We start from the raw sequence: 26,716 nt of genomic DNA on the forward strand, positions 1-26,716 counted from the left end.
CAACTGAGCCACCCATGTGTCCCAGAAGTCTATTCATTTTAAACAGCATATTTTAATTACAAGCTGGTACAATTTATTTCTTTCTTGACCAAAGGTCATTATCATGGCTCCAAGCCTCTCTTTTCTGCCTGGCTAGTCTTCTCTAACTGTCCCAAGCCAAACCTAGCTTGTACTACTACTATATCTCATTCGCTATTGAATCATTACATACTGCATATGTGTATACATATCTATTTCCCTATCAGACCACAGAATCCTTGCAGGTGAAGACAGTCTAGAGCATCAGTGCCTGAAATTCTTGGTGCTTCATAATAATACATTGAATGAAATAATGAATAGAATGAATGAATATTTGAATACAAATTATTTTTACCAATAACTTAGCATAGAAATACTTGGAAATTAATATTAGAACTGTTACATAGTATTTTTAAGGTGTTACATACAATTATGTTGTAATACCTGTATTGTTTGGAAGAATAATTTTCATTTCATTTAATTTTTTTCTTTCTTACTGAATTGTTGGACAGTTTCAAGAAATCTGACCTAAAATAACTTTTAGAAGTACTTTCTATATCAGAGACTGGACTGATTGAATCTTCTCTGACGATTACTTCATTTTTCTTGTATACAAAGTGGACAAATTAGATTTTACTATCATAATGTTTGTGGTTTTGACGGACTATACATCTCAGAGGTGAAAAATAGGATTTTATTTTATAACTGAACATATTTTTTTTGCTGTCCTTGAGTCCATATTTCTTCTTAGCAGCTGAAAACTAATTTTCAATTCTCAAATACTGAGCCCAGTACAAAGGTTTTCCTACCATATTTAAATATAAGTATTTAACACAGCTGGTCTTACAAATGTCTCACAAGTGGGATTTCTCTCCCCTTCTCTTCCTCAGAGTAGTAGACAAACCAGGCAGAACACGTGTAGATCAGGTATGCCTGGGTGGCTCAGTTGGTTAAGCATCTGCCTTGGGCTGAGGTCATGATCCTGGTGTCCTGGGATTGAGTCTTGCATTGGGCTCCTTGCTCTGTAGGGAGCCTGCTTCTCCTTCTGCCTGCTGCTCCCCCTGCTTGTGCTCCTCCTCTCTCTCTGTCAAATAAATAAATAAAATCTAAAAAAAAAAAAAGAGCTGTATAGAAAACCTTAGATAAGTTCAGTGAGAGAGGGAGCAGGGGGTAGAGGAGGCATGCGCATGTACTTGGGTTTACATGTTGCTGTCTCCATTTGGCTTCAAATGTACATATGGTCTGTACTCTTGGCATGGGTAATATGCCATACAGCTATGTTTGTGGTTTCTGAACGACCTACTGCAGCTTTCGAACATGGAAGATTCTATGAAGCTTCAAACACAAAAGGGGCCCTTCCCTTTGCTACTGAGTTTGTCTTTGGCTATAATTTGACTCATGCCCCCAGCTAACCTTAGGGCTTTCTCTGAATAAGAAGAATGCTATGCTGACATCAGCCTCCTTAGCAAGATGTTTCAAAAAGTATAAAGAATGGAATAACTTTCTCCTGATCACACACACTTCTTTTGAATGGTTAAGTAGAGCTCCCTGGGGACTGTCCCCGGGAAAGGTGAGAGTTGTGTGGAAGAGGGATAATAACAGGCTGCTTTGTTCCCTCACTTTTTCAGAATTCCTACTATTGAATTTGTCTTCCTATCCTGGCTTCGTATATTAGTACCGATTCTATGAAAATACGTGACTTTTCAGATCTTTCAGTTTTACATTCTCACACATGTGTCGGTATATGTGGATCAGAGAAGGTACTTCTTTGAACAAATAACCAAAAGAAAGCACCCAGTCACTGTTTCCAAATCTATGCCGATCGAAGGTTTATAGCTTGTCCTGAGGCAGTTGCAAGGCAGGAAAACAGGGCATTTTGTGCAATGATTCCTGTTATTAATCCACTAAAAATAAATACTTATCATTTTGCTTCACATGTAGACCCACTCCTCAATCAGGGCCTTGCAGACTACTGTATTTAAATTACTTGACCCACTGTGGAATCTTCCAAGGAGTTACAAGACGTTTCACTTCATTGTTCCCTAACACTGGCTAAAATTGTCATTCAGGAATCCTGAGAGGTAACAAAAATGAGTTGAACATTATATAACTGAGCTATCTTGAGGCCTTCTCAGTTGCGAGGTCTTCTGTAATAAATCTGGGTTTTTCAGGAATGAGGATTCAGACTGGTTCATCTCCTTTTTGGCTACTTTTTTGATTTAAGGTTGCAGCTGGAATTCTTTCCTGACAGATTTATTTCAGGTTATCAAACATTTATATCCTTAGCTCTTTTACTTCTTAGGCGTAGAAAGAAAAGCCCTTTTCCTAGAAACCTAATTGGAAAAAGTCCTTATTTTATTTTTGTTTGAGACTATAACTTGAATTCTGCTTTGAATAACCTTTTAGTATTCTTCCATTAGGTAGAGATCTATATGCAACAATTGTTCAATAAATGCTTATTGAGAAAAAAAAATCCTTGCTCAATTTAAGTTATATATAAAACATAAAAATGACAATCCTATGGGCATATGAGAAAAAGGAACTTAAATATTTCATAGCTATCCAAACTTTTGTAAGGAGTCAACTTTTGTTGATTATGTAGTGAAATGAGTGTTTAATCCAGTTCATTGTATATGATGACTGAGCTTTACTAGTGACATTGATAATAAATCTCGAATTTGACACAATTTCATGTCAGAAACATTTTTGACAACTATAGCATTGAGATTATTGATAGATTTTTGATAAGCCATGTTTTATTCATTGGGTCTGGATTTCTATTGAGTGGTTAGAATTAAGTGTGAAAGGCAACCTTCATCAGCACCTCAAGTGAAGTCACATATACAGTTTGTGTTTAAACTAGATATAAAGGAAGAGAATGGGAATGAGAATAGGACTCTTGAAACAGCATCCCTGGACCTGTTATAAATCAGTAAGTACACACACAAGCCCATATATGACTGCTGATCCTTGGGGAGCCAAGGTGTGTGCCATTTTCTCTTTTGGTGATTCATGTCTGGTTTGTGTGAGTTCCTCATCCCTTACAGTGAAGGAGTGCTCTGCTAGTGCAGCCATAGGGGTAAAAGTATCACCAGGGATTTTACTCATTAGTTTATGTTTCTGTCAACCTCCTCAGATTGTAAATTCTTAAAAACAGAGAATTTTTTTTGTCTTGCGAGCATTTGTGTCTACAGGAAGCACTCAGGAAATGTGTATTGAATGAATGAGTGAATGAATAAACAATTATAAACATTGCTCACCCTAAATCCTAATGAAATGGAGTGCATAGAAATGCATATGTAACAGACATAGTTTTATTAAATGTAAGTGTGGGGGTGGGTGGGTGGGAATCTAAGCATTGGAAGCTCCCAGAACAGAAAAGAGATTTTCTAACCAGAGTAGTATGTAAGTCATAATGGATATTACATGAATAGTTTCAAGTATTTGTTCAATTCTACTGTGAGAAAGAGAGACTGTGTGTTTGTTTTTGCTATCAATATTTTGCCTACATGAAAGGAGATAGGAAAAGAGAAATTGGATGTGTATGTTGATTTCAGATTACTTTGGGCTGTAAATGCTGGATTGAGTATTTAGGTAGGGATAAGCCATGCCGGTTTTAAAACGTAATTTTTTTTTTTTTTTTTTTTTGAGCAGGGAGAGTGATGCGATCATATCTCTGCATCAGAGAGCTTTAGATGACAAGGATCTTTATACTATTTAATGGAGAAAGTTGCAGATTAATAAATTGAAAATGTACTGAAATGATAAAGGGCCTTTTTTTAATGTCAGACTGAGTAACTTGCACTCCATTACCAGTTAGTTGAGCAAGGTAAAAGAGAATGTAATAAAGGTCAGTAAAAATGCATTTGGTTTCTGGGAGTTTCTGATAATAGTTTTGACACTTTTAAAAGATAAAGCTTTTTATATTAACCACAATGAGCTAATCTCATTTGAATTGCTTTGAATCCTACAGTTGTCAAGAAGGAATTTAATGCATAAGTAAAAATATAATTCAGGAAAGCCAAAAAGAAAGCCAGTCTTCTACATAGACTTAGGATAAAATGTAAGACAGTGACAATGGCTACATATTTTTCTCTATTTGTCTATAAAGAATAGATGCTTTCAGCTTTAGAGCCGAACAAACAAAAATCATTAAAAAGTTAATAATACTCTCTCCCAAATGTAAGGCTAAAACTAGATTTTTAACGATATCTAAAAATAACATAAACAGAACACAATGCATAAAGAGAAATTATGACTCCAGAGAGGATTTTGTCTTTAAAGATTCTTTCACTGGAAAACAGAAAATCGACAGCAAAGCTAATCTTAGAGAGATGCTCTTGTTTGTTTGTTTGGAGACGATCAGAGAGAAGTGAAGTTGAGAGGGATGAGTGGCTTTAAATGGGGCTTATTTCTAAACTTTTAAAATTAGTCTGGCTCAAATAGTGGTAATGCAATATGGCAAGTGATCAGAAAACTGTGAAACCCCATAGAGGGCTTTCTTCCAAAAGCTTTCATCTGCAACCTGAAAAGGAGCTATGTATTGAATTACCGGGGCATAGGGAAAGACTTATAGACAGGATCATATTTAGAACGTATATTATGGGCAGATTTCAGGTTATTTGGCATTTTATTTGTGACCAAAGTAGTCAAGGCAAGTGAATCTTTCATAGGACTAATCTTACCTATAGACCCCTCTAGGAGTCCAACATTATTATATATAATAATTATATAATTGTATTATGGGTTAGTCAGAAGAGACGACACAAACACATTGCTATACAGTCCCAGTCTGGCCAAGGATGCAGAATTTATCAGAAAAGAGATGGCTCTACAGGGAGGAGCAGATGCTATGTATCTCCATGCAACTTTCACATTAATCCTCATCCTCTGTGGGACTGAAGATCATGAGGTTTTTCCAAACGTGAGAAAGAATCACAATGATCATTTCACCAGTTTCTGTTATACTCAGGATTATATTACCACTGCTAAAGAATCATACTAACAACTTTCCTGTAAGGTTATCTTGACAAATATCTAACTCCTCGGGGTTCCTGAGCCAAACACATCATTATCAAGGCCATATGCTCTTCCAGAAGGAGTCAGTGCTTAGGTGAACTGAAACAAGGTCCCTGCCTGCAGCTAACTGATGTTCAAGAGAAGACTGATTGTCAGGTTTTGTGAATTGTCTATCTATGCCATTTGCCCAGATATCTATTGATGTGTTTAAAGTTTCTTATCATTTTTATCATTTTCTAAATTAAGAATATCAGTTTTAATGTTCAAAAGTTCTTATGGTTTGTTTGAAATTATTAACTTCTAGATGTTCAATATTTTTCTTGTAATAAAGCCTTTTCCATGTGAGTTCTTTCTGCTTTTATGCATGGAAAGCTCTTTTCCATCCAGAGAAGAGATAGTGTCAGTGAAGATCTTAAATAGGGAGTTTCAAAAATCTGATTAAAAATATTCATTCTAGAAGTAAATCTTTATTGTGATGAGTAGTGTAAGGAGTGGTGTTAAATAAATAAATAAATAACTATTTAAATAAATATCTATTTGGTTATATTTATTTATTTAAAGTAGTCTCCATGCCCAGTGTGGAGCCCGATGCACGGCTTAAACTCACAACCCTGAGATCAAGACCTGAGCTGAAATCAAGAGTTGGATACTTAACCAACTGAGCCACCCAAGCACCCCAAATTTTATGTATTTTTAAAAGTGCCTAGATAAGGGCCTCAGATATATTTATTAAATATTGTACCATTTTCATCAATATAATAAACACTTATGTTAACTATTAAGTTCTTGTATGTAAGGAAGGTAACCTTGTCAAAAATTTATTTGCCATTTTTTCTTTCTTTCCTTCTCTTGTTCTTTGATTTCTTAACACTGGTTTAATTTTTTTTTAAAGATTTTATTTATTTATTTGACAGACAGAGATCACAAGTAGGCAGAGGCAGGCAGAGAGAGAGGAAGGGAAGCAGGTTCCCCACTGAGCAGAGAGCCCGATGAGGGGCCCTATCCCAGGACCCTAAGATCATGACCTGAGCCGAAGGCAGAGGCTTTAACCTGCTGAGCCACCCAGATGCCCCAACACTGGTTTAATTATTATATGATGGCAAGTTCTCCCTCCTTCATTGCTTTCTTTCAAAATTCTTTTATTCATTATTAACTGTATTTGTTTTTTATTTTATTTTTTATTGGTCCAGGTGGAATTTAGAATAAACAAGAGTTCCATCAGAATACAAGCTCCGTGATATTATCATAGCTTTCCTCCTAAGTGTAAGGCACGAGCTGGATGATGGATGATGAAAAGCTAGACTAATATGCTGGTTTTCTTAAGACCTGTCGTTTAGTCTGGAAGTCAGGCAGTACAACAATAAATAGGTACACAGAATTACAAGTCAGGAAGTTCAGTGACACATGCAACCAAGGTGTTTTGATAAAGAATAATGGGGTCAGGGCAAAGAATTGGGAGACCAGCCTCAGAAGGGCATTTACCCTTAAGCTGGAAACTGCTGAATGAGTGCACACTGCCCTTACAAGGAGATGGAGGGAGAGCATTCTAGACAGGGGATTAGCAAAGGCGAAGTCCTAGGGCAGCTGGGTGGTTTAGTTGGTTAAGCAACTGCCTTCGGCTCAGGTCATGATCCTGGACTCCCAGGATTGAGTTCCATACAGAACCAGACTCTCTACTCAGTAGGCAGACTGCTTCTCCCCCTGGCCCTCCCCCTCTCATGCTCTCTTTCTCAAAAAACAAATAAAATCTTAAAAAAAAAAAGGCAAATCCCTAAAGTACAAAAGAACTCAATGTATTGAAGAAACAGAAGAGGTAGGAGAGGTCAGCAGAACTAGACATCAGAACCTCATTGGCAATGACAAGATCTTTGGATTTATTCTAATGGCATTGAGACGATATTAAGTTTTTAAATAAAGGTAGAACAATTTACACTGACATTTTTGAAAGATGACATTTAGATTGCAGCTACAGGTAGAATAGAAGGAAGAGATAAATTAAGAGATGATTTCTGAAATACTGGAGATGGATTTGAGAAAAGTAGAGGGATTTAGGGTATATTTGGAGGTAGAAACACAAAATACAACAAAATGTGGTAGACTGCAGATGGGAGGTGAGAGAGAAGAAATCTGAGATGACTCCTATTGTTTCTTGGTTGAGTAAACAAATAGATAAACATGTCCCTTACAGAGATGGTACTCTAGAAATAGGATCCACTTTAGGTGGAAAACAAGAGTTAAGTTTTGACTCATAAGACATCCAAGTGAAAATGTCCAATGAGAAGTTAACTGTACAAAAAGAGAGGTCAGGACTGTAAGTATACTCTTGGGACTCATTAGCATATAAAATGGCATTAAAAGCCAAAGAATGGATGAGATCTTTGAGGCTTAGGGAAAAATGTATATTGAATTAATGTATAAGGAATTGGTTTATTTATAACTTCAAACTTACCATCTAGGAACATCTTATATCTATTCATATATTCATACCTTTTATTCTATGAATAAAATTTTGCAGTGTGTGCTATGTAACTTTGTACCTTTCTTATCAATTTTATTCTGAAGTATTTTAACATTATAAAATGGAAGATTTCCACTGTTATTATTTGTGAATTACAAAACTGTGTAAGTTTTGAATTTTGTTGGATACTTATATTTTTTTACACTCATAATTAAGCCCGATAGGGTTTCTTCATACTTTCTTGGGCCATGAAGGTTGATAATCACATTCTATCCAAACAAAAAAGTGTTCTCATCTTTTCTAATGGTCACACTATTCATTACTCTTTTTTCTTTATTGTCCTAATTCTCTCTTCTAGAATGAATTAGAAATATTAGTTTAAATAGTATTCTTATTTTAAATGCAAGTTAAATTGTGATTTTTTTCAGTTGTGAAGTAGAACGTTGTTTTAAGATGCATATTTGCATGTGTGTGTTTGCATGTGTGTACACGCATAGGTGTATATGCATGTGTGTATGTAAATTTTTGTCATAAAGCCCTACGTGGTCATCAGGAATATTCTGTATTTTGTTGAAATTTTTAGTTAGTATTTTGATTTATTTCAGATTTTTACATCTATATTAATGATATATACATCTATATTAATGATGTATACATATATACACACAATATATATATGATATATACATCTATATTAATTAATATAATCTATATTTGGCTTTTGGATTTTTTTTGGTCAAGTTTTTATGTGAGAATCATGGTAGTTTTCTAAAATGTAAGGAAAAGGACTTAGGCATGCAGTGTTCTTTTTAATTTGCAGTATCTTTTTAAACTTTTTTATTCTTGCCATCTTTATTTAACTATTTCCTAGTATTGTTAACTAGACTAAGGGCCTTGAGAAAAGAAAATGTGTCTATGTTCACCACTACATACCCATTGTTAAGAACACATGGAACATGATAAGGGCTCAACAAATATTTGATGAGTGAATGAGCAGGTTTCTCTCAGTCTGGTCTCAGACCGAACACACATAGTTTGTTTCTCAGCCTGCTGGGATTTTTTTTTTTTGAATTTCTTCTTCCTTTATAGTCTACACAGGACTTTACAGCTTTTAAATTAATTCTTTTAATTCTTTTATCTTTTAATTCTTTTAGTTTTTAAAAATTCTTTTAATCTTTGAGTTAGATCCTATCATTCCTGTGCTCACAATCTTCTGCTGATTTCCCATCTAAGGCAGCGTAAAACCAGTGAACTCTGAATCACCGCTAAGGCTCCGTAATCTGAAATCTTGGCTTTTCTGTGGCCTCATTTATTTTTCTTTTCCTCGTCTATTCCAGTCCAGCTACCTGGCTCTCCTTGGTTGTTTCTGAACACACCAAGTACATTCCCACCTCAAGGGATTTACTTGCTGTCCCCACCCTGCTCAGGACACATGACTCACCCCCTTACCTCCTCCATATCTTTGCCTGAATGCCATATTACCAAGGAGTCTTCCCTGATCAGCCTATACAAATACCCATGTAAAACCTCCCTGCCCTTTTTCCTTCCCTGCTTTGCTTTTTCCTCTGTGTTCATCACCATTACCATTTGCAGTACTCTACATTTGTTGTTAATTGTCTTATTTTGTGTCAGCCCCTAGAAGAGTATTAGCTTTTCAATGACAGGAATTTTAGTCTTTATTATTTATAGCTGGACCGCATATAGCCAGTAACGATGCTTGGCACAGAGTTGGTGCTTAATAAGAAATGATGGAATGAATAAATTATCTGCTCTCTTTCCTTGGAAACTGGAGCTAACAGTATCTATCCTGCAGCTTTCCTGTGTGCATCAGTGACAGTGCATAGAAAGCTGCTAGCTTGGCACATAATAGTTGCTTAGGAAATTATTAAACTTTTTAAAGTAAGGTATAAATCTAGAACACACCCTGCTTTCCAAACATTTATGGAGAGATAACCTGTTATGTATAAGGTAACAGATGTGCAGGATGTAAAAGTAGAGAAGGTACTGTCTTTATTCTTACAGATGCAACCAGATAAATATGGGGACTATTTTGCATGCTCAGTACTCCAAATTCTTTCAGGAATCATAATTAAATTCCTAGAGTGACTCTAAATATCTCAAGGGCTGAAAGGAAGCCTTTTCAATAACAAATAGGATATTCACTTATAAATTTCTCCCCTGCAAAAATGCTTTTAAACATTAGAATAATGCATATTTCTTTCTCTAAATCATATTCTTTTCTAGGAATCTGCACATCTCTAGAAGGCATAGATCATGAACTTGCAGACTTCTGATGATCCAAAGGTCCAAACCTCTTCCTCTATATATGCTACTTATAATACTCACATCTCTATACAATCAGTATATATGTACCTCTATATCTACTTATGTACAAACATTGAGATATAACTACTTTTATTATGAAACATTAGAAGTCTACAAAACAACATAGAAAAAATATAATGAGCCCACCAGTATAACTTGGAACTGACTTTTATCTAACTTTAACATTTGATATCTGTTTGACTCAAAAATGTTTCCTAATAGAGTAAATATCACAGATGTTATTCAATACCCCCCTTCTATTCTCCCTTCTTTTTCTCACCATAGATAATCCTGAATTTGTTATTTTTCACTATTGCAACTTTTTTTTTTTAACTTTTATGACTACTAAATCCTGGATATAAATCATAGATATGGCTTCCTTAACAATCAGATTCATATTAAAACAAAACAATACAAAACAAAAATAGAATTAAAATTCTATTTAAAATTCTATTTCATTTAAAATTCTTGATGTCTACATGCTCTTGAAAAATCAGGACACCTGGCCAGTCTTTTGGATTGGCCATGTTTCTGGATCAGGCAGCCAGCTGGAACTGGGAGATAGCCTGTCCTCATCAGCACAGTTGTATTTAATGTCTACTAAGGGGCTTCATGCCTATTTCTTTCATTTATATTTATCAGGGCTCTGTAGATATTTGCATTTGTAATTTCTGTTCTCCGCACTTCAACCCATTCAAAATAGTTTCCTTCTTATTTATCTTCTGCTTTATTTCTATGTCAATTTATCTTGTTGTGTGTTTCTGCTTTGAATTTTTGTTTAAAAGATGGAAGCAAAATGTGTTCTTTCCATTTCACATTGTCACCAGTGACTAGTTGACCTAACTTCACAAGAGGTGGGCCTATTTTCCCACATTTTTTTTTTTTTTTTGAGTTGAATGCAATGAGTAATAACTCTTTCCCTTAGCATTTCTTTTTTAATGGAACTGTTGTCATTTGAAGTTAGAGTCTACACTCCCTTTGTCATCTCTTGAAATTTCCCTTTTAAATTATTACACTAAATCCTCAAGCATTATAATCCCATATAATCTGTACTTTGTTAATCTGGTATATATTTTATTCCATCTTTGTCATCAAAAGGAACTCTGAAGCCAGGATTGGTTAATGAGTTAAGGGAAAAATGCATGATTTCATACTGCCAGGCCTTTGTGGAGAAAATTAAGTCCAATAACAAATAATTATATATTTTAATTATTCGTTTTACTTTGAGAATAGTTAATGAACATCTGGGAAAGTACAATACTCTTAATTTATGATAATGTCAGTTATAAATGCTACACACTTTATTGAATACTAAGGACAGATAAATGGAAGGTTTGGAAAAAATATCCACATGTGCATTTTCCTAATACACCGTACCTGCAACATTTCCTTTCTAGAGCATCAGACTATCCTAGACAAATGTATTTATTTGGCAGCAAACCAAAAAATCACTCTGCTGATTTTATGCCCTTGTAGAGCTGTATACAGGTTCTTTTCAGCTTCACAGTTCAATGACAGCAGTCACAAATTCTCAAATACTCATCATGGCCATGGAAAATAGTATACCACATTGTGATTTTCACATTGCTTCGAAAAGCAAGTACATTCCTGATTCAGTCACTAGGTCCTCGTGTGCAAATTTTTAATTTTTTGCTTTCACAATTTTAGTTTTAGGTAACCTTTGCTGGGTAGAATTGCATAATTTTTCATTAGCTTTTACTGGAAACACAGAAAGAAAAAGAATGAATTACATAAATAAAATAGAAAAATAAGAAAACATACAAAGGTGATTTTAGATTCTCTTTAGTTTCTTTGGAAAAAGGAGGACTTAATTCCACTAAGTATTCTTGGTGACATTACATGTTGTCTCTCTGCTCTTCATGAGGAGATAGAGCCCTTAGCAGCAGACTTGTCTGACAGCATAAATGCCTCTGTCGAGGTAGTTTTGCTTCCTGTCCTGAAATATTTTCTAAAAATTCTACGGTTGAATGAAAAAAAAAAAAGAGTGCCTTTTAGAATTATAAACCAAAATGTGACTTCTGTCAAGAATTGAGGGCTATCTTGCTTTGTGTTATAGAGCAAATTGATGTGGTCCAGAATATATGTCACTCCATGCAAATTGTGGGCATATAAAACATAGAATACACATTTTAGTAAAGTTATGCTACTTTCATTATTGCGCTAATTGTATGGCATTACAGGGACATAGAGAGTAAGACTAAAAATTAAAAACTAAATGCACCCCCAAAGGAAAGAGACACACCAACTTTGTTTTAAAAGAAATGGTATTTATTAAGAAATTATATGCTGAGTTCTCCTACAGTCTGTGAAGATGGTTTCTTCCATTTCCACAGCACATGACAACGGCAAAGAGCATCTGGAAAATACTTGCAATGCTTGGGAATGGAGCGATCCTAGTAACAGGAGATGAAATGAAGTGATATACGCACTATTTAAACTTTCAGAACCAAAGACAAGACAATCTTTTCCTTGCCAATATAGTTTTCAGCTGTATCGGCACTAAAATCTGTCCATGGGATCTCCTACCCAGAATGAAGGATTAGGTAAGGACTGGATCATGTCAGTTGAGTAGAGAATGCTCAATTTAATCACAGGTCAAAGCAACAGAGTCCTTTAGCTATGGAATCACAACTGAAGTATCTGCATTCTTTATTAATAAAAATGGTGCTTATGGGGGGGCAGGAATATAACATTTTCAAGTATTTTATCATTATGATCTGAAGTACTTTAAACTATAAATTAAAAATAAATTATAAAAACTAGCTTACGATGTATCTTTTCTTACATGACATTGTTGGAGATAAGCTTTAAACATAGAATTGCAATATCACCTGACTTTATATATGATCAACAGTAAAACATGCTAATCATAAAAATAGCTTTTACAAATATACATTTGTATACAGTGTCTCCCTTACCATTCATAAATGTCCTTTCACATTTTAAGACTTTTAAGACTTAAAAAAACACAACATAATTAGCAAAGGGGAAAACACATTTACAATCTAAACCATAAAAACTTGACAATCATATAGCTTAAAACATAGAAGAAATGGAATTTCTAAAATTGAACAATACTGTCCATTTCATTTATTTGGGTATTTTTTTTTTTAAATAAATTGAACCAAAGATGCTGCTCTCCAGTAAGAAACCTCCTTTCACATTTCTGGGGGGTGTCACAGTTTCTCTTTTCTGCTTTTGTGGCATCATTCATTACTTTAAATCACTTTATCTGTAGAAACTGAGAAAAGAAAAAAAAGTATTTTAAAATATTGAGATTTAGGTTTCATTGCTCATAACATGCATATATGTAAGTTGGATTTAAGTTAGAATTCAGGCTGAATCAGGAGATGATTAGAAAAGAACTAAATCTTTAAGAAAAATCCTTTTGAGAACTTTTGAGTTCCTTTTAGATCCTTAAGAAAAATCCCTTAGATCCTTTGTCTTAGAGCCTTTGTTGTAGACAATGCTAAAATTATTTACACTTATAGTATGCTGTAATTTAAAAAAATCCAGTCCATTTATTGCCGGAGATCAGCAATTGTTTTGACCAAGAGCTCTTGTCCAAGTCAGAGGAGAAACACTTGAAGCTCTAAGCTAGGGATTTGGGTTGCTTTTGAATTTTTGTGGCTCCTTAGGAGAGTGACCATGGGATATTTTTCCCCTGTAAGAGTCTTTGAACGGTGCAGTCCTAAGCCTAATGTACCTGGGATAGGAGAAAAAGCAGTACAGATCTCTGATCTGAGTTATGTATCCTTGGTTATAAAAAAGAAAGCTAGATGTGAGGCACCTGGGTGGCTCGGTGGTGAAGCCACTGCTTACAGGTCACACATATGTGTATTTCTAAAAATGAAAATGTTACTCAAATGTGTTCTTCATGCAGTTGCAAGAAGTGTTCATGTACATAGAGTCAATTAATCTTCAAAGCACAAAGTTTTGAACTTACAGTACAAAGCAGGCATGCCCAGGGTTGTGTAGTATAAAGGAAGTTTTATACATTCCCTGTATGCACGTACCCAAAATGATGCATTACCGACGTGAAAATGAAAACCTTAGTAAATACAATTAATTGTACTTGTAGAAGGGTGCAGACATGTGAACACAAGATATAATGAGTTTGGGTTTGAATTGATAACACTTGTATGCAGGGAGGAACTAAAGCTTTTTCTTTATATGATTGCAGTCACCCTCTTCCCTGCAAGGCCTTCATTGATCGCTCTTATTACAGAAGGAACATGCTTAAACTGCTGCAGCAGCTGTGTACATACAGTTTACTAATTATTGTGTTTCTTCAGGTTAAATTATGGAGGATGACATTAATTTAGTATATTCTTACACCATCCTCAAAAGAAGTAATGAATGGTTGTTTAGCAACTATCTATTTTAAGAAGAAAAAAATGGCCTGCAGATTTTTTTGTGCATATTCCATTATCCCTGGTATGATTTTTCTTTACCCCTCTCTTTGCTCCTTGATTGTAAATGATTACATAAAAATAATTATCCTGGGAAGAAGAAAAGGAGGTTTGAAAATAATTTATTGAAGTCTTACTTCCTTGCCATAAAGCTTCAAAGCATTTGTCTGTTCCTAGTACTAAACAAAAGCTTCATTAACTTTGCATTGTGAAGTTGGTGTTATTAACCATATGGATACAAGTAATGAATATAATTCTCCTTATCTAAAAACAATGGCAAAATATATTCACTATGCTTTCCATAGATCTTCTCGTCCGAGAAAAGGATTGCTTTTGCTTCTAAAGGCACAGGAGAAAGGGGACAACTATGACATTCTTGTTGCCTTTTTTCTCAAGAATGACAGTCATTTAAGGAGCTGATTGGTTTACTATAATGTGAAACTAATTGTGCTTTCCTTCCCTTGAATAGTGGGTAATTTATCTAGTGGCTATATGGGAGCCTGGATGCTTTTAAAACAAATTATCCTGATGATGAATGCTTTTCCAACTCTCAATCTCTCCCATTTCTGAAAAACAACAAAAAGCCACTCAGATGGGCCTGGATTGTACTGAACCAAGCAATTTACTTCTCCTTGACAACGGTAAAAAGGATAGTCTTAATCTAAGAGAAAGCACATTTAATTTTAAACCTCATGAATTCATACACACACACACACACACACATATACATACATACACATACACACGCATATATGTAAGATTGATTTACAACATTATATTAGTTTCAGGTGTACAACATAATAATATACTACAGGGTGATCACCACAATGAATCTAGTTACCATCCGTCACCACACAATTGACCCCCTTCAGCCTTTTTGCCCCCAAGACTCCTTTCCCCCTCTCTAACCACCAATCTATTTTCTGTATCTATGAGCTGTGTTTTATTTCTTTCTTGTTTTTTATATTCCAAATATAAGTGAGATCACGTGCATGGTATTTGTCTTTCTCTGTCTTATTTCACTTAGCATAATACCTTCAAGGTACACACACTCATGTTGTTGCAAATGGCAAGATTTCCTTCTTTTTTTATGGCTCAATAGCATTGGGTATATCTATATCTATATCTATAGATCTAGATCTAGATCTAAATTTAGATCTAGATCTATAGATATAGATATAAGGTTGTTTCCATTCTTAGCTATTGTAAATAATGCTGCAATGAACATAGGGGAGCCTATAGCTTCCTGAATTAGTGCTTTCATTTTCTTCAGATAAATACCTAGAAGTGGTGTAGCTGGATCACATGGTAATTCTATTTTTAATTTTTTGAGGAACCTGCAGGTTGTTTTCCACAATGGCTGCACCAATTTATGTCCCTACAAACAGTGCACAAAGCTTCCCTTCCTCTACGTCCTCTCCAACACTTGTTCTTTTTCTTTCTGATAATAGCTGTTCTAACAGGTGTGAGGTTATATCTCATGAGGTTCTTATTTGCATTTCCCTGATAATTAGTGATGTTGAAGATCTTTTTATAGGTATAGCAATATGTGGAATAAATACACTTTATTAACAGCTCTACAGAAATCATATTTTTAAAGATATCTTCTGACTTTTTAAAAAGATTTCATGTATTTATTTGAGAGAGAAGAGTGACGAGCAAGAGAGAGCAAGCACGAGCTGGGGAGGAGCAGAGGGAGAGGGAGAAGCAGACTCCGAGCTGAGCAAGGAGCCAGATGCAGGGCTCCATTTCGAGACCCCGGTATCATGACCTGAACCTAAGGCAGACACTTAAGCGACTGAGCCACCCAGGTGCCCCAGTCTTCTGACTTTTTTAATATCAGAAATGCTTCTTCCTTTTTTTTTTTTTTCTAATTGAGATTTTTAAAAAAAGATTTCATGTATTTATTTGACAGAGAGAGACACAGTGAGAGAGGGAGCACAAGCAGATGGAGTGAGAGAGGGAGAAGCAGGCCTCCCACTGAGCAGGGAGCCCAATGTCATGCGGGGCTGAATCTCAGGACCTGGGATCATGACCTGAGTGAAGGCAGACACTTAAGGACTGAGCCACCCTCTAACTGGAATTTATAACTAATAACTAATTAAAGAAATATAGATAACCTACATTGTTAGATAATACCTATAAAAGCAAAAAAAAAAAAGGTGAAAGAAAATATGTGGAAAACATAGGCTATATAACATTTTACAGAAAGTCAGAGTTTTTGACAGAAATGATGCATATTTGCTGCCATCACTGCTCATGTTTATTGAGTAACTGTTCAGCCATTCACTTTTTATAGACAATGCGACTACATGTGGCTTTTACAAATCCTCTATTACAAATGAGATACAATTCAATTCAAATTTCTAAATAACACAAACAGATTCATGGCTGCTACTGTTCATTGTAAGTTAAACTTGCCTTCTATTAATAAGCTCTTGGGACCAAAATTACATTATACTTTAAGACTAAAAGAATCATATCACAAAAACCATAAATGGTACAAAAACTTAGATGGCTACTAACTCTCTGAGATGGCTACAAGTGGAGGAAACTGCTCCATTATGTGGTTCTTAGGGGCTTAATAGTCTCCATTCCTGAGTTGATGGTCATTTAGGATGTAGGGAATTTGGGCATACAGGAAACACAGACAAAGACAAACATGTAGTAGTCCATCAGAAACTTGGAAATAAGACAAGCAGTCTGCCTCTGAGATTTTTACTCTAAAATCAAGACTTCAATGATGATGGTAGAGAATATGCACAATGTCACTAAAGAGAGGCAGAAAGTTTCTAGGTCTTTGGGTCTTCACTAGAATGTAACTGAAACTTAATAAATCTGCCAAAGAAAAGTGTTGATCTACAAGAGACTTGTTTGACAATGCAAGTACAGAAAAATAGGAGTCTTGAGGTCACCATCTTGGGGGTTTTGGGACTGAAGCTTGCATAGTGCTCCATGCTCAGCATGCAGTCTGCTTGTCTCTCTCCTTCCTGCTCTGTCCCTTCCCTTTCTTTTTCACTCTCTCAAAATTAATAAGTAAAATCTTAAAAAAAAAAAAAAAAAAAAGAAAGAAAAAAGAATCTTGGAGGGTAACTCAATTGTTCCCATTCAGGAGAATGTGTTCTCCACAGGATAAGGCATCCAAATCCTAGAAGAGAACCAACCAGGCCTGTGATGACATGACACATTGGTCAATATCAGAACATTCAATCAATTCTTCACAGGAAAAACTTCTGATTATAATTCTTAACAGTTTGACTTTGGGAAGAGAATGCTCAGGCCATAGGCACAAGACTGAACTTCCTTTCAAGGATAGGTCCCGCTATAAATTCATAAACAGATCTTCTGATAATACCAGATTATTATTTTGCATTTGTCTGAGATATTGTTCTACGCACAGTGTGCTGACAGATAAGTTCTGTGAGCCTATGAGGTTACAGATCCTTGTGGCTCTGCCTTGCTGGCTGTCTCTCGTGGCTTCTCAGTACTTGCCATGTATATCAAAGTCTTTCATAGAGGCAATATTTATAAAGCTACATGTCAAGCTTCTCAGTACTTGCCATGTATATCAAAGTCTTTCATAGAGGCAATATTTATAAAGCTACATGTCAAGAAATATAGAACGTCATTGAATTTGAGCAATAAGTGATCAGGAATTACCTAACCCTCTCCTGTTATAATAGGCGAAGATACGAAGGCCCAGACAGTTTGAAAGACATGCTCAGGTATTTGGTGGAAACCCTAACTAGACCCAGAATCTTGACTGCGATCAATAATTTTTTCCATTACATGTTTGGTTCTCAAACTTTAGTGAACCTCATAATTACTGAGTGGCCACAGTAAATCATAGTAAATCAGATTACTAAATTTCTGATATACCTTGTATCTCTTCAAGGTTCATATGTTGAAATCTTAACCCCCAATGTGAGGAGGTAGGGTTTTGGGAAGGAGATTCATGAGGCCAGAACCCTCGAATGTGATCAGTGTCCTTTAAAAGGGGTCCCAGAGAGCTCCCTGAGTTCTTCCACCATATGCGGATGCAACAAAAGACTGCTGTTTATAAACTAAGAAATAGGCTCTCAGCAGACAACTAATGCTGCCATGATTTTGGACCTCCCAGCTGCCAGAACTCAGAAATAAATGTTTATTGCTTATACATTGTCTAGCCTGTAGTTTTTTGTTATAGCAGTCCAAATGCATGAAGACAACTAGGTGTGGATTGAGGTCCAGGAAGCTGCATTTCTGATAAGTTCCTGAGTGATGCTGATGTGGGCATCCCACTCTTGAAGACCGATGTTACTCCACCATTGAGCAGCAGTCTTCTGTGAGTGGGTCGCCTGCAGTCCTACATGTCTTGCTGAGTGTGCTAACATCACAAAACTCTGTTTCTTTCCCAAGGCCACTTCTTAGAATTATTTATTTGGCTAGCAATCCTGACAAGTAAGGTAACTTCTCTGGAATGTACCACATGGTTCTGCAATACATCTTGTCTGGAAAAAGACAGGCTTGTTTACTCCTTCCTAGAAAGCTGGATTCTATACACTCCAGATTGCTCTCCTGTAGGGCACTGCCTGGCATGCAGGCTTCATCTGGCCCTCTATCTTGGACTTAGATCTTGAATTTGGAAAACCAGGTCACCTATCCAGATACTCATATGTTTTTTGCCATGAGTAGCAAAATCTTTTGTCTTAGGAGTCTCCTGTCTTCTATCAGCATCCATGGAACTATGGATGTTTAACTTATTGGCTTGAGTAGTTATTTTGGTAAGCTTTATCCTGCTTCAGTTCTCCTATATACCATCAAACTTACTTAAGTTGGGTCAATTCTTGATTAACTATAGGGGCACTTGGCAAGGCATGGCTCCACTGGCAAACTGTCGTCAGGATATCCACACTTCTTTTCTGTCTCCATAACACCTCCTCTCTCCTTACTTATTATTATTATTATTATTATTATTATTATTATTATTATTGCTTCTAATTCCCAACAGTTGTTTTATAATTCACACCCATTACTGTACCCAATAATTCCCATGTTTTTATCCCATTCCCCATCTGTCTCCCAATGTTCAAGAGATAAGTATGACTAAAAGACAAAAATGGTCTTATTATATTATAGTGGATCACAAGTTTTCAAATTGGTGGCCTCTGCTATTCGATAACCAAATGAAAAGATGAAAAGACTGGAAAAATCAGTCATTTATTATACTACAATAGACTTAAGTTACTGCATGAGTAATGTTAAGATGTTTTATTTCCTCTCCTAAAACTGAAGGAAAATATAATACAGTATTATAAAACCAGCATAAAAATAGAAGAAAAAAATTAATGTTAAAGTAATTTAGTTTTATGTACCAAGACCAAATATACTATGCCCCTATAAATATTATAAAAATGATTTCCAAGCTTTTGCATTATTCCTATTTTTGTTTAATTAATGGGATTTATTTATAGACACAGTTTTGATATTGAAGTGAAAATAGTGTGATAACTAATGTAAAAGTACAATTAAAAATACCATGGGTGTTTGTTTTGGTACATGACTTACCATATGTGATTTTTAAAAACTTCCTCTTCAGAGTTAATGACATCATTTCCTATAACTAATTATAGCTCTTTCTAACAAGGACATTAGTGCAGTAACAGTTTTTAACATCTACACAAAAAGAACATTTGTGTTTCTGGAGTATGTTTCATTTAACTAAAATCACACATAAAATGCAAGTAAGGCAAATAGTATGTTGTATCTTGGATTCATTATAGGAATAATTTGTTTAGTGTAGTAGGATGCAATGATGTTAGGAGATGTGCATTGTCTTATCCATTCTGGCTCTGAACCATCAGAGAAGCAGACTAGCAGAATGGCTAATGAAGCTGGTGACCTGGGATTATAGAGTGATTGTATCCAACCTCCTAACCAGAGCAGCAGTGCCTTCATGGTAATCATGGCTGATTATTATGTACACTTTGGCTTGATTATCTTAAGGGATACAGAACTGTTTACCTCATAAAGCATCTTGCTCCGTCTGTAGGAAACCATAGAAAAGAATTCGCTGCCTTGAATCTAAATCTGCCAAATGGCTGGATTATATATTGACTCAAAACCTGGAGAGTGTGGTGACAAACCAGGAAGGTAGGCAGAATTTGTGTGTTATGAAGTACTAGGAAGGCTGCATCTATAGGGTACGGATTCAAGTCAGATATCCTAAGAAGGCAGGAGAGAGGAAGGCAGAGATCTACTGTAGGGAGAAATGGATTGATATTAGAACTTTAAAGCAGATTAACTGAAGAATCAGACTTTCTGGTTTTGTTTATTTATTCATTTAATTTTGGGAACCCTGTTTGTTCCCAGGACGAAAGGAGGATTCAGTTAGTAGAAAAAGCCTAGAGCAACTGTAATAAGTTTACAGCTAGAGAAACAAGAAGGCTGTCTTAGAGTCTGAGGCATCTGCATGACTTAGCTGAGGCTTCCTTAATTCATTCTACACAGAGATTGGGTTTGGGTTATTCTTAGACTCTGGGACCGGGCTAAGTGTGTGGGCATGGACCACAAATCGTCATAATAACTCTTTTTTTTTTTTTTTTGTCATAATAACTCTTATTTGTGTAATGTTTAGAAGCTTATGAAACACTTTAAATGTATGGTCTTCTTGTTTGATTTTCTTTATAAACCAGTGAGATATGTTGTTGGGTGAGAATCATCCTTGTATTATCCATTAATGCTTGCATCAGAGAGTTAGTGTCTTGCTAAATCAAAGCCAGGCTGCTTTTTTTTTTTTTCTTTCTTTCTTTCTTTTTCTTTCTTTTTTTTTTTTTTTAAATAAGGCCAGTGCATTCTATTCTGCCCAGTTGTGGGAAGACAGTAGGGAAGCAGACTGGGTACATCATCAGTTTTAGTACTGGTGATCTCAACTGGGATATGAAAATACACTGGTGTCCTGATGATGAGAGGGAGAAAAGAGACAGAATTATTGGGAAGGTACCAGGATTTGCACATAACTTACTATCTGCCTTTCTTTGATTTACAGCAGATTTGCCTGGATTTTTCTTTTTTTAAAGTTCCAGCTTGAACTAATTTAAAAACCATTTTAATTAAAAATTTTCTTTAGTCATCTGTCCAAAGGAGAACTTTTGCGTTATAAAAATACATTTGATTAAGAAAAAACAACATTTACTTTACAATAAAGTTACCTAATGTGGGTTACATAATTTTATTTAAAACATCTGTGTAAAAATTTAGTTAATACTAAAAAAAAAAAAAGTTAATCTCATTGCTAAATTATATGTTTTACCAGAACTTGGATGCTCTGTTACACATACATCAACACATTAACATTTTTCTGATTTTTTTCACAAACTATTCTATGATACTTTCTGAAAATAATTATGATTGTGTTTTGAGTGTTCTGGCCTCACTGATAATTACATTTGACTAGCTGAATTGATAAATTATAGCAATTTTATTTGGCACATAACTTGTGTTTGATCATGCATCGATTTCTGACTTCTCATGCTAATTATATAGTGTCTAGCAACCATTACTGATTCCCAATGCTGGAAATGATAATGACAAGTTTAGGATAATACTCCAAATTACATAAGTTAATTCCAGTGCTAGAAGCCAAATGCTGATTAATGCTGAGATTATTATGGACTTTGAAATTTCACACATTTTGCTGCTTTCTGTAGTTCTTTTAGTAATTAGTTTTGGCACCACAAGAAGAAATATTTAAAATCATTTCATGTCTAAAAATGTCATTTCATATCTAAAAATGTGATTTAAAATTGATTGATTTAGACGTATAATTTAAAAAGTCCTTGGAAATTGTATAGTTAATTCATGATCTTTCAAATAGCTGAAGCACAGGCTGTCATGGTTATTTAACAATTCTCATTTAATTAAATTTACTATATACATCAAAGTATTGACTATAAAAATAACTTCAACTTTAGAATTGAGTAAAATTAATCTGAGGGATCAAGTGATATAGTAAAGTGATGGCATACTTATACTATTATTCTATTCATAAACTCTTGTTTTCTTATCATATTTGAGAAATATATGAGAAATTTCAAAAAAAGAAATCTTAAGGCTTACAGTTTTGGAATAGTTCCTAGTAATTAATACTATTATTAAAATATTCTTAGCACTCAAATTAAGCAGGATATAATAGAATCCTGGATGACTCAGAAGGGATTTCAGAGTTTTGTAGTCACTACTATCACGATTATGAAAAACCCCCGAATTGTAACATAGATAGAAGGAATTAGAAATTGGAAGTTTATCCGTTTCATGTGTGACAGATTATGTCAAATCCTCTGTAGGTTACTTTTTTGAAATAGGTTTCAGATATCAGTTCACTTATCTGTGTTTTCCTTTTTTTTTTTTTTATTATAAGAGAACACAGAATTGAGGAACAATGTCAGTTATATGGTTCTGTATGGATCAAGATAAATAAGGGCTGGGAGCATTCACTTAAAAAAATTGATGTAGTAATACAACGTAGGAGGGATTCGCTCCTATATATCTATGAGCAAATCTTCCCCAAATCAAACTTTTTATTTGAAGTGGCTTTTCCTTTATAATTAAATTTCTCTAGTAAGTCACATTTTATAGACCTGAACAGAATGCTACAACATTATCTGTTCATCAGATGTGACTGTGATAATGCCCAGAAGTTTCCTGATCACTACACTTTGTTGTGCGCTAAAGAGGAAAGGCCCCGTGTCTGCCCGGTTTTCTGTTCTTTCACCTACACCAGGCGCTTTTTGCTGAGGAAACATGGAATGGAATTACTTGACACATAAATGTATCTTTCATCTGCAGTGTACATCTGAAGCTATAAGTTATTTCTGTAGCATTATACAAACAGTCATCTTAACAAAGAGAAGTCCGAGACACAAGGAAAGAAAGTCATTTCCCCAGGGTCTTAATGGAGTTGTAAGATAAACCCACCCCCCGCCTGGGGGTGCCTGAGTGGCTCAGTGGGTTAAAGCCTCTGCCTTCAGCTCAGGTCATGATCCCAGGTCCTGGGTTTCAGTCGAGAGTTGGGCTCTCTGCTCGGCAGGGAGCCTGCTTCCTCCTCTCTCTCTGCCTGCCTCTCTCCCTACTTGTGATCTCTGTCTGTCAAATAAATAAATTTTTAAAAATCTTAAAAAAAAAAAAAGATAAATCCACCCCCACATCACATTATTCTTCTCTTACACGAGGCTCACATTAAATAGATACTTGATTTGAAATAAACATCACAGAACGGATGCCGTATGTCTGAAGGTAGGCAACAACATGCTGTCCCCACAAACCTGCCTCTAAACACTTGGGTTGTGGGTGAGAAGTACTGGGAAAATAATGTCCAGCTGAAGTTTTTGGCAGAATGTTTCCACTGTCTTTGTTTCTTTGTTTAGGTCATAGGAACTGCATTTTGACCAGTGGGGTTTTGGTAGGTGAGTGCTGGGAAGCCGATGGGGCAGGCACCTATGACACTATTTTAGAAATCTCTATTTTGCTGAGATAAATATAGGTATGGGAAGAGCACAGAGAATTGATTTCTGAGTCAGAAAGAACTGTTTTACTTGTATATGTGCAGGCAGCTGTAATAAATTTTAAATAAACTTTATTAATTTTTTAGGGGGCGATGGACAATGATATTTTGTCACTAGATTTATATATCTTTTTTTCCCCTCATTGATTGAACCCATTTGGGATACGAAAAAAAAAACAAACAAACCAATTTTATCACTTTGCCGTAAGAAAATACCATACCTCATGTAGAAAAAAAAAATCAATTAAATGGCTGAACTTTTCCAACTTAATTTACTTACAGGTATAGTTATTCAATTTATGTTTATAGGGATGGTTTCAGTAAAAATGTCCTTGCATGCATATGGAGATCAACTGTGTGCACAAGTATTAGAAAACAAAATGTATTTTGAATTTTGATATCACTTAAAATTCTGGGTAAAAGTTAAAAATAATTGGCCCTGGTTTCACAGTTATTAACTTTTCATGTGAATATTATGAGATTTCAAGCTATTTAAATTCATATGAATATTATTTTCCTTAGCGTAAAGGTTAAGAACAATTTTTAAAAACAGATGACATTAAATGTTTTTTACAGGAACAAAAATTGTCCTCTTTAGTACATGGATACATTTCAGAGGAATGAGGTACAGTTTAGGTACCGAACACTATAGGCTATGTATGTGATTAAAAAAGAGCATTTTCAAATCATCATTAGACAAATCATTTCTTTGTGTGTGTGTAGAGAATACTTAATTCATATATACATTACTTTATAACCTTCAACCTTTAACCCTTCAAATTAGGGAAGGTAACAGATTTTTTTTTGTCTTGAGATATGAAAGCTATCTTATTATTTGTAGTAATACATGACACCTATCACCGTATTTAATTGTGAAATGTTTGTGTGACTAATTATGTTTTAGGGAACCCCCGCTAGTAATCAGAAAATTTCTTTTAAGCTGTTAACTTCTTCCAGCCTATGGTTTTACAAGTTCAGCAAAAAAAGGAGAAAGATAGATCTTCCTCTGATAGTCATGGTTTTCGTTATCTCCAGTATCTATTTGATTAAAAAATTCTTTCTTTAAATGATTTTTATTTTTTTAATTCTTCTTTACACCCAACATGGGGCTTGAACTTACAACCCAGAGATCAAGTGTCACAGGCTCCATGGGCTGGGCCAGCCAGGCGCCCCTTATTAAAAAATTCTTATTAAAAGCACAGCATAAGGAATACAGTTGTTGGTATTTTATGAGCGGTGCATGGTGACAGAGGGTAGATACGCTAGTGGTGAGCATAGTAAAATGTAGAAACTCGTCCAACCACTACTGCGTACACCTGAAACTTCTATGTCAGCCATACTCAAAACCAATTAAATCCTTATTTGTCTACTGGTAAATACAAATAGAACTCTGCCTTACTCAAAATTTATGTACCTGGGGTGCCTGGGGGCTCAGTGGGTTAAAGCTTCTGCCTTTGGCTCAGGTCATGATCGCAGAGTCCTCCTCTCTGCCTGCCTCTCTGCCTACTTGTGATTTCTGTCTGTCCAATAAATAAATAAACAAAATCTTGGAAAAAAAAAAAAGAGTTTATGTATCTAATTTCATGTAACATTGTGCTTCATGTTTGATTGCAATTTCAAGTGTCACCAAAAATGTTTTTCTCTTGATCCAAAGCACCATGTTCAAGCATGTGCTAAGGGAGCATATTACGTTATGTGGCCTGCATGCCTTCCTACCTCAACATCGTTTCCTAGTGTGCACGTGCTTTTCTGTACCTTATTTTGTTATCAAAGCTTAGCTAGCTATTGGCTGAAACAACAACAACAACAACAACAACAACAGCAACAACACAAAACCTCTGGATGTGTGATTCTCTGGTTAAAATGGGAAGCTAATAACTATGAATTCGTTGTTAAAAAGAACACCAAACTGAAACTTTCTCCTTAATATACCTGGTTTCTTTCAATGGTTTTGTCACTGTTTTTTTCTCAACAATCAAATTTTTATGCTTGACTTACTTGGCTAAGTATTAACATGTACTGAAGGCTTACTACACACCAAGCACTCTTTGGAGTACTTTAAATGTTTTATTCCATTTCTTATTCACACCAACACCATGAGGAAAGAGCCATTATTATTATTCTCATTTTACAGATAAGAAAACTGAGGCACAGAGAAATAAGTCACTTGCTCAAGTTACATAGTTTTTCATATAAGGCGATACTAACCCAGGGCTTTATCTATACTGGCTTTACTCCTTAGCTCTGTGTTATATAAATATCTTCTACTTTGTTTAAGGCAATTTAGATCATGCTTAAGTTTTCAACATCATTTTTCATGGAATAGTTACACTGTTATATTTTAGCAGCTAATGCTTAACTACTTTTATGCTATACACAGAATATTTATGAAAAATTAAACATATATTTCAATATTTCTGGGTAATTTTTTCTCATTCCCTTTAGACATAGTCTATGATATCAGCTAAGAACGTTGAACTCTTGCCTTATGTCTGCTGAAAATAACAGTGACAGTAACAGGCCTCTGAAGAAAATATTTATCCTACTATCCCAGGAGCAGGAGGGATAAGAGGCCAGCAGCTTCTCTCTCAACAATCAATCTATTCTGTAAAACCAAATGTGTATAAAATATGCATGTCCATATCCTTTTCGTTTTACCGTAAACTCTTCCTATGAAAAATGAGACAGTCTGAGAAGGCAATGTCCTATTTGGATGGACATCATTTGGATTTTTTAAAAGCACATGGCAGACAGCAACAAGGTGAGGGCTTTCTAGGTACCAGTGGTGGGTAGGGACCCAGAGGGCTACCTCCCTCTTGAGAGTCTCAGGGATCTGGAAATAACAGCACATGAAAATGTTTTCATTTTGATCAATTCTGAGGCATCTAATTCTGTAAAGTTCAGAGTACTTTTCCAATGTAA

At 35.2% G+C, this 26,716-nt stretch overlaps 1 protein-coding gene across 13 annotated transcripts in view; it reads right to left on the bottom strand.

Annotated features, from left to right (window-relative positions):
* Window positions 1–12,087: 12,087 nt before the first annotated feature.
* Window positions 12,088–26,716, bottom strand: part of RALYL (RALY RNA binding protein like) — a 687,764-nt gene continuing 673,135 nt past the window's right edge. For all 13 annotated transcript variants that reach the window (XM_082722639.1, XM_082722643.1, XM_082722638.1 and 10 more), the window contains one exon: window positions 12,088–13,082. In XM_082722639.1, coding sequence (XP_082578765.1) covers window positions 13,065–13,082 — 18 coding nt within the window. In that variant the 3' untranslated portion in view covers window positions 12,088–13,064. The remainder of the gene's footprint in view (window positions 13,083–26,716) is intronic.

The sequence above is a fragment of the Mustela nivalis genome, assembly GCF_964662115.1.
Source record: "Mustela nivalis genome assembly, chromosome: 2".
NCBI classification, from domain to species: domain Eukaryota; kingdom Metazoa; phylum Chordata; class Mammalia; order Carnivora; family Mustelidae; genus Mustela; species Mustela nivalis.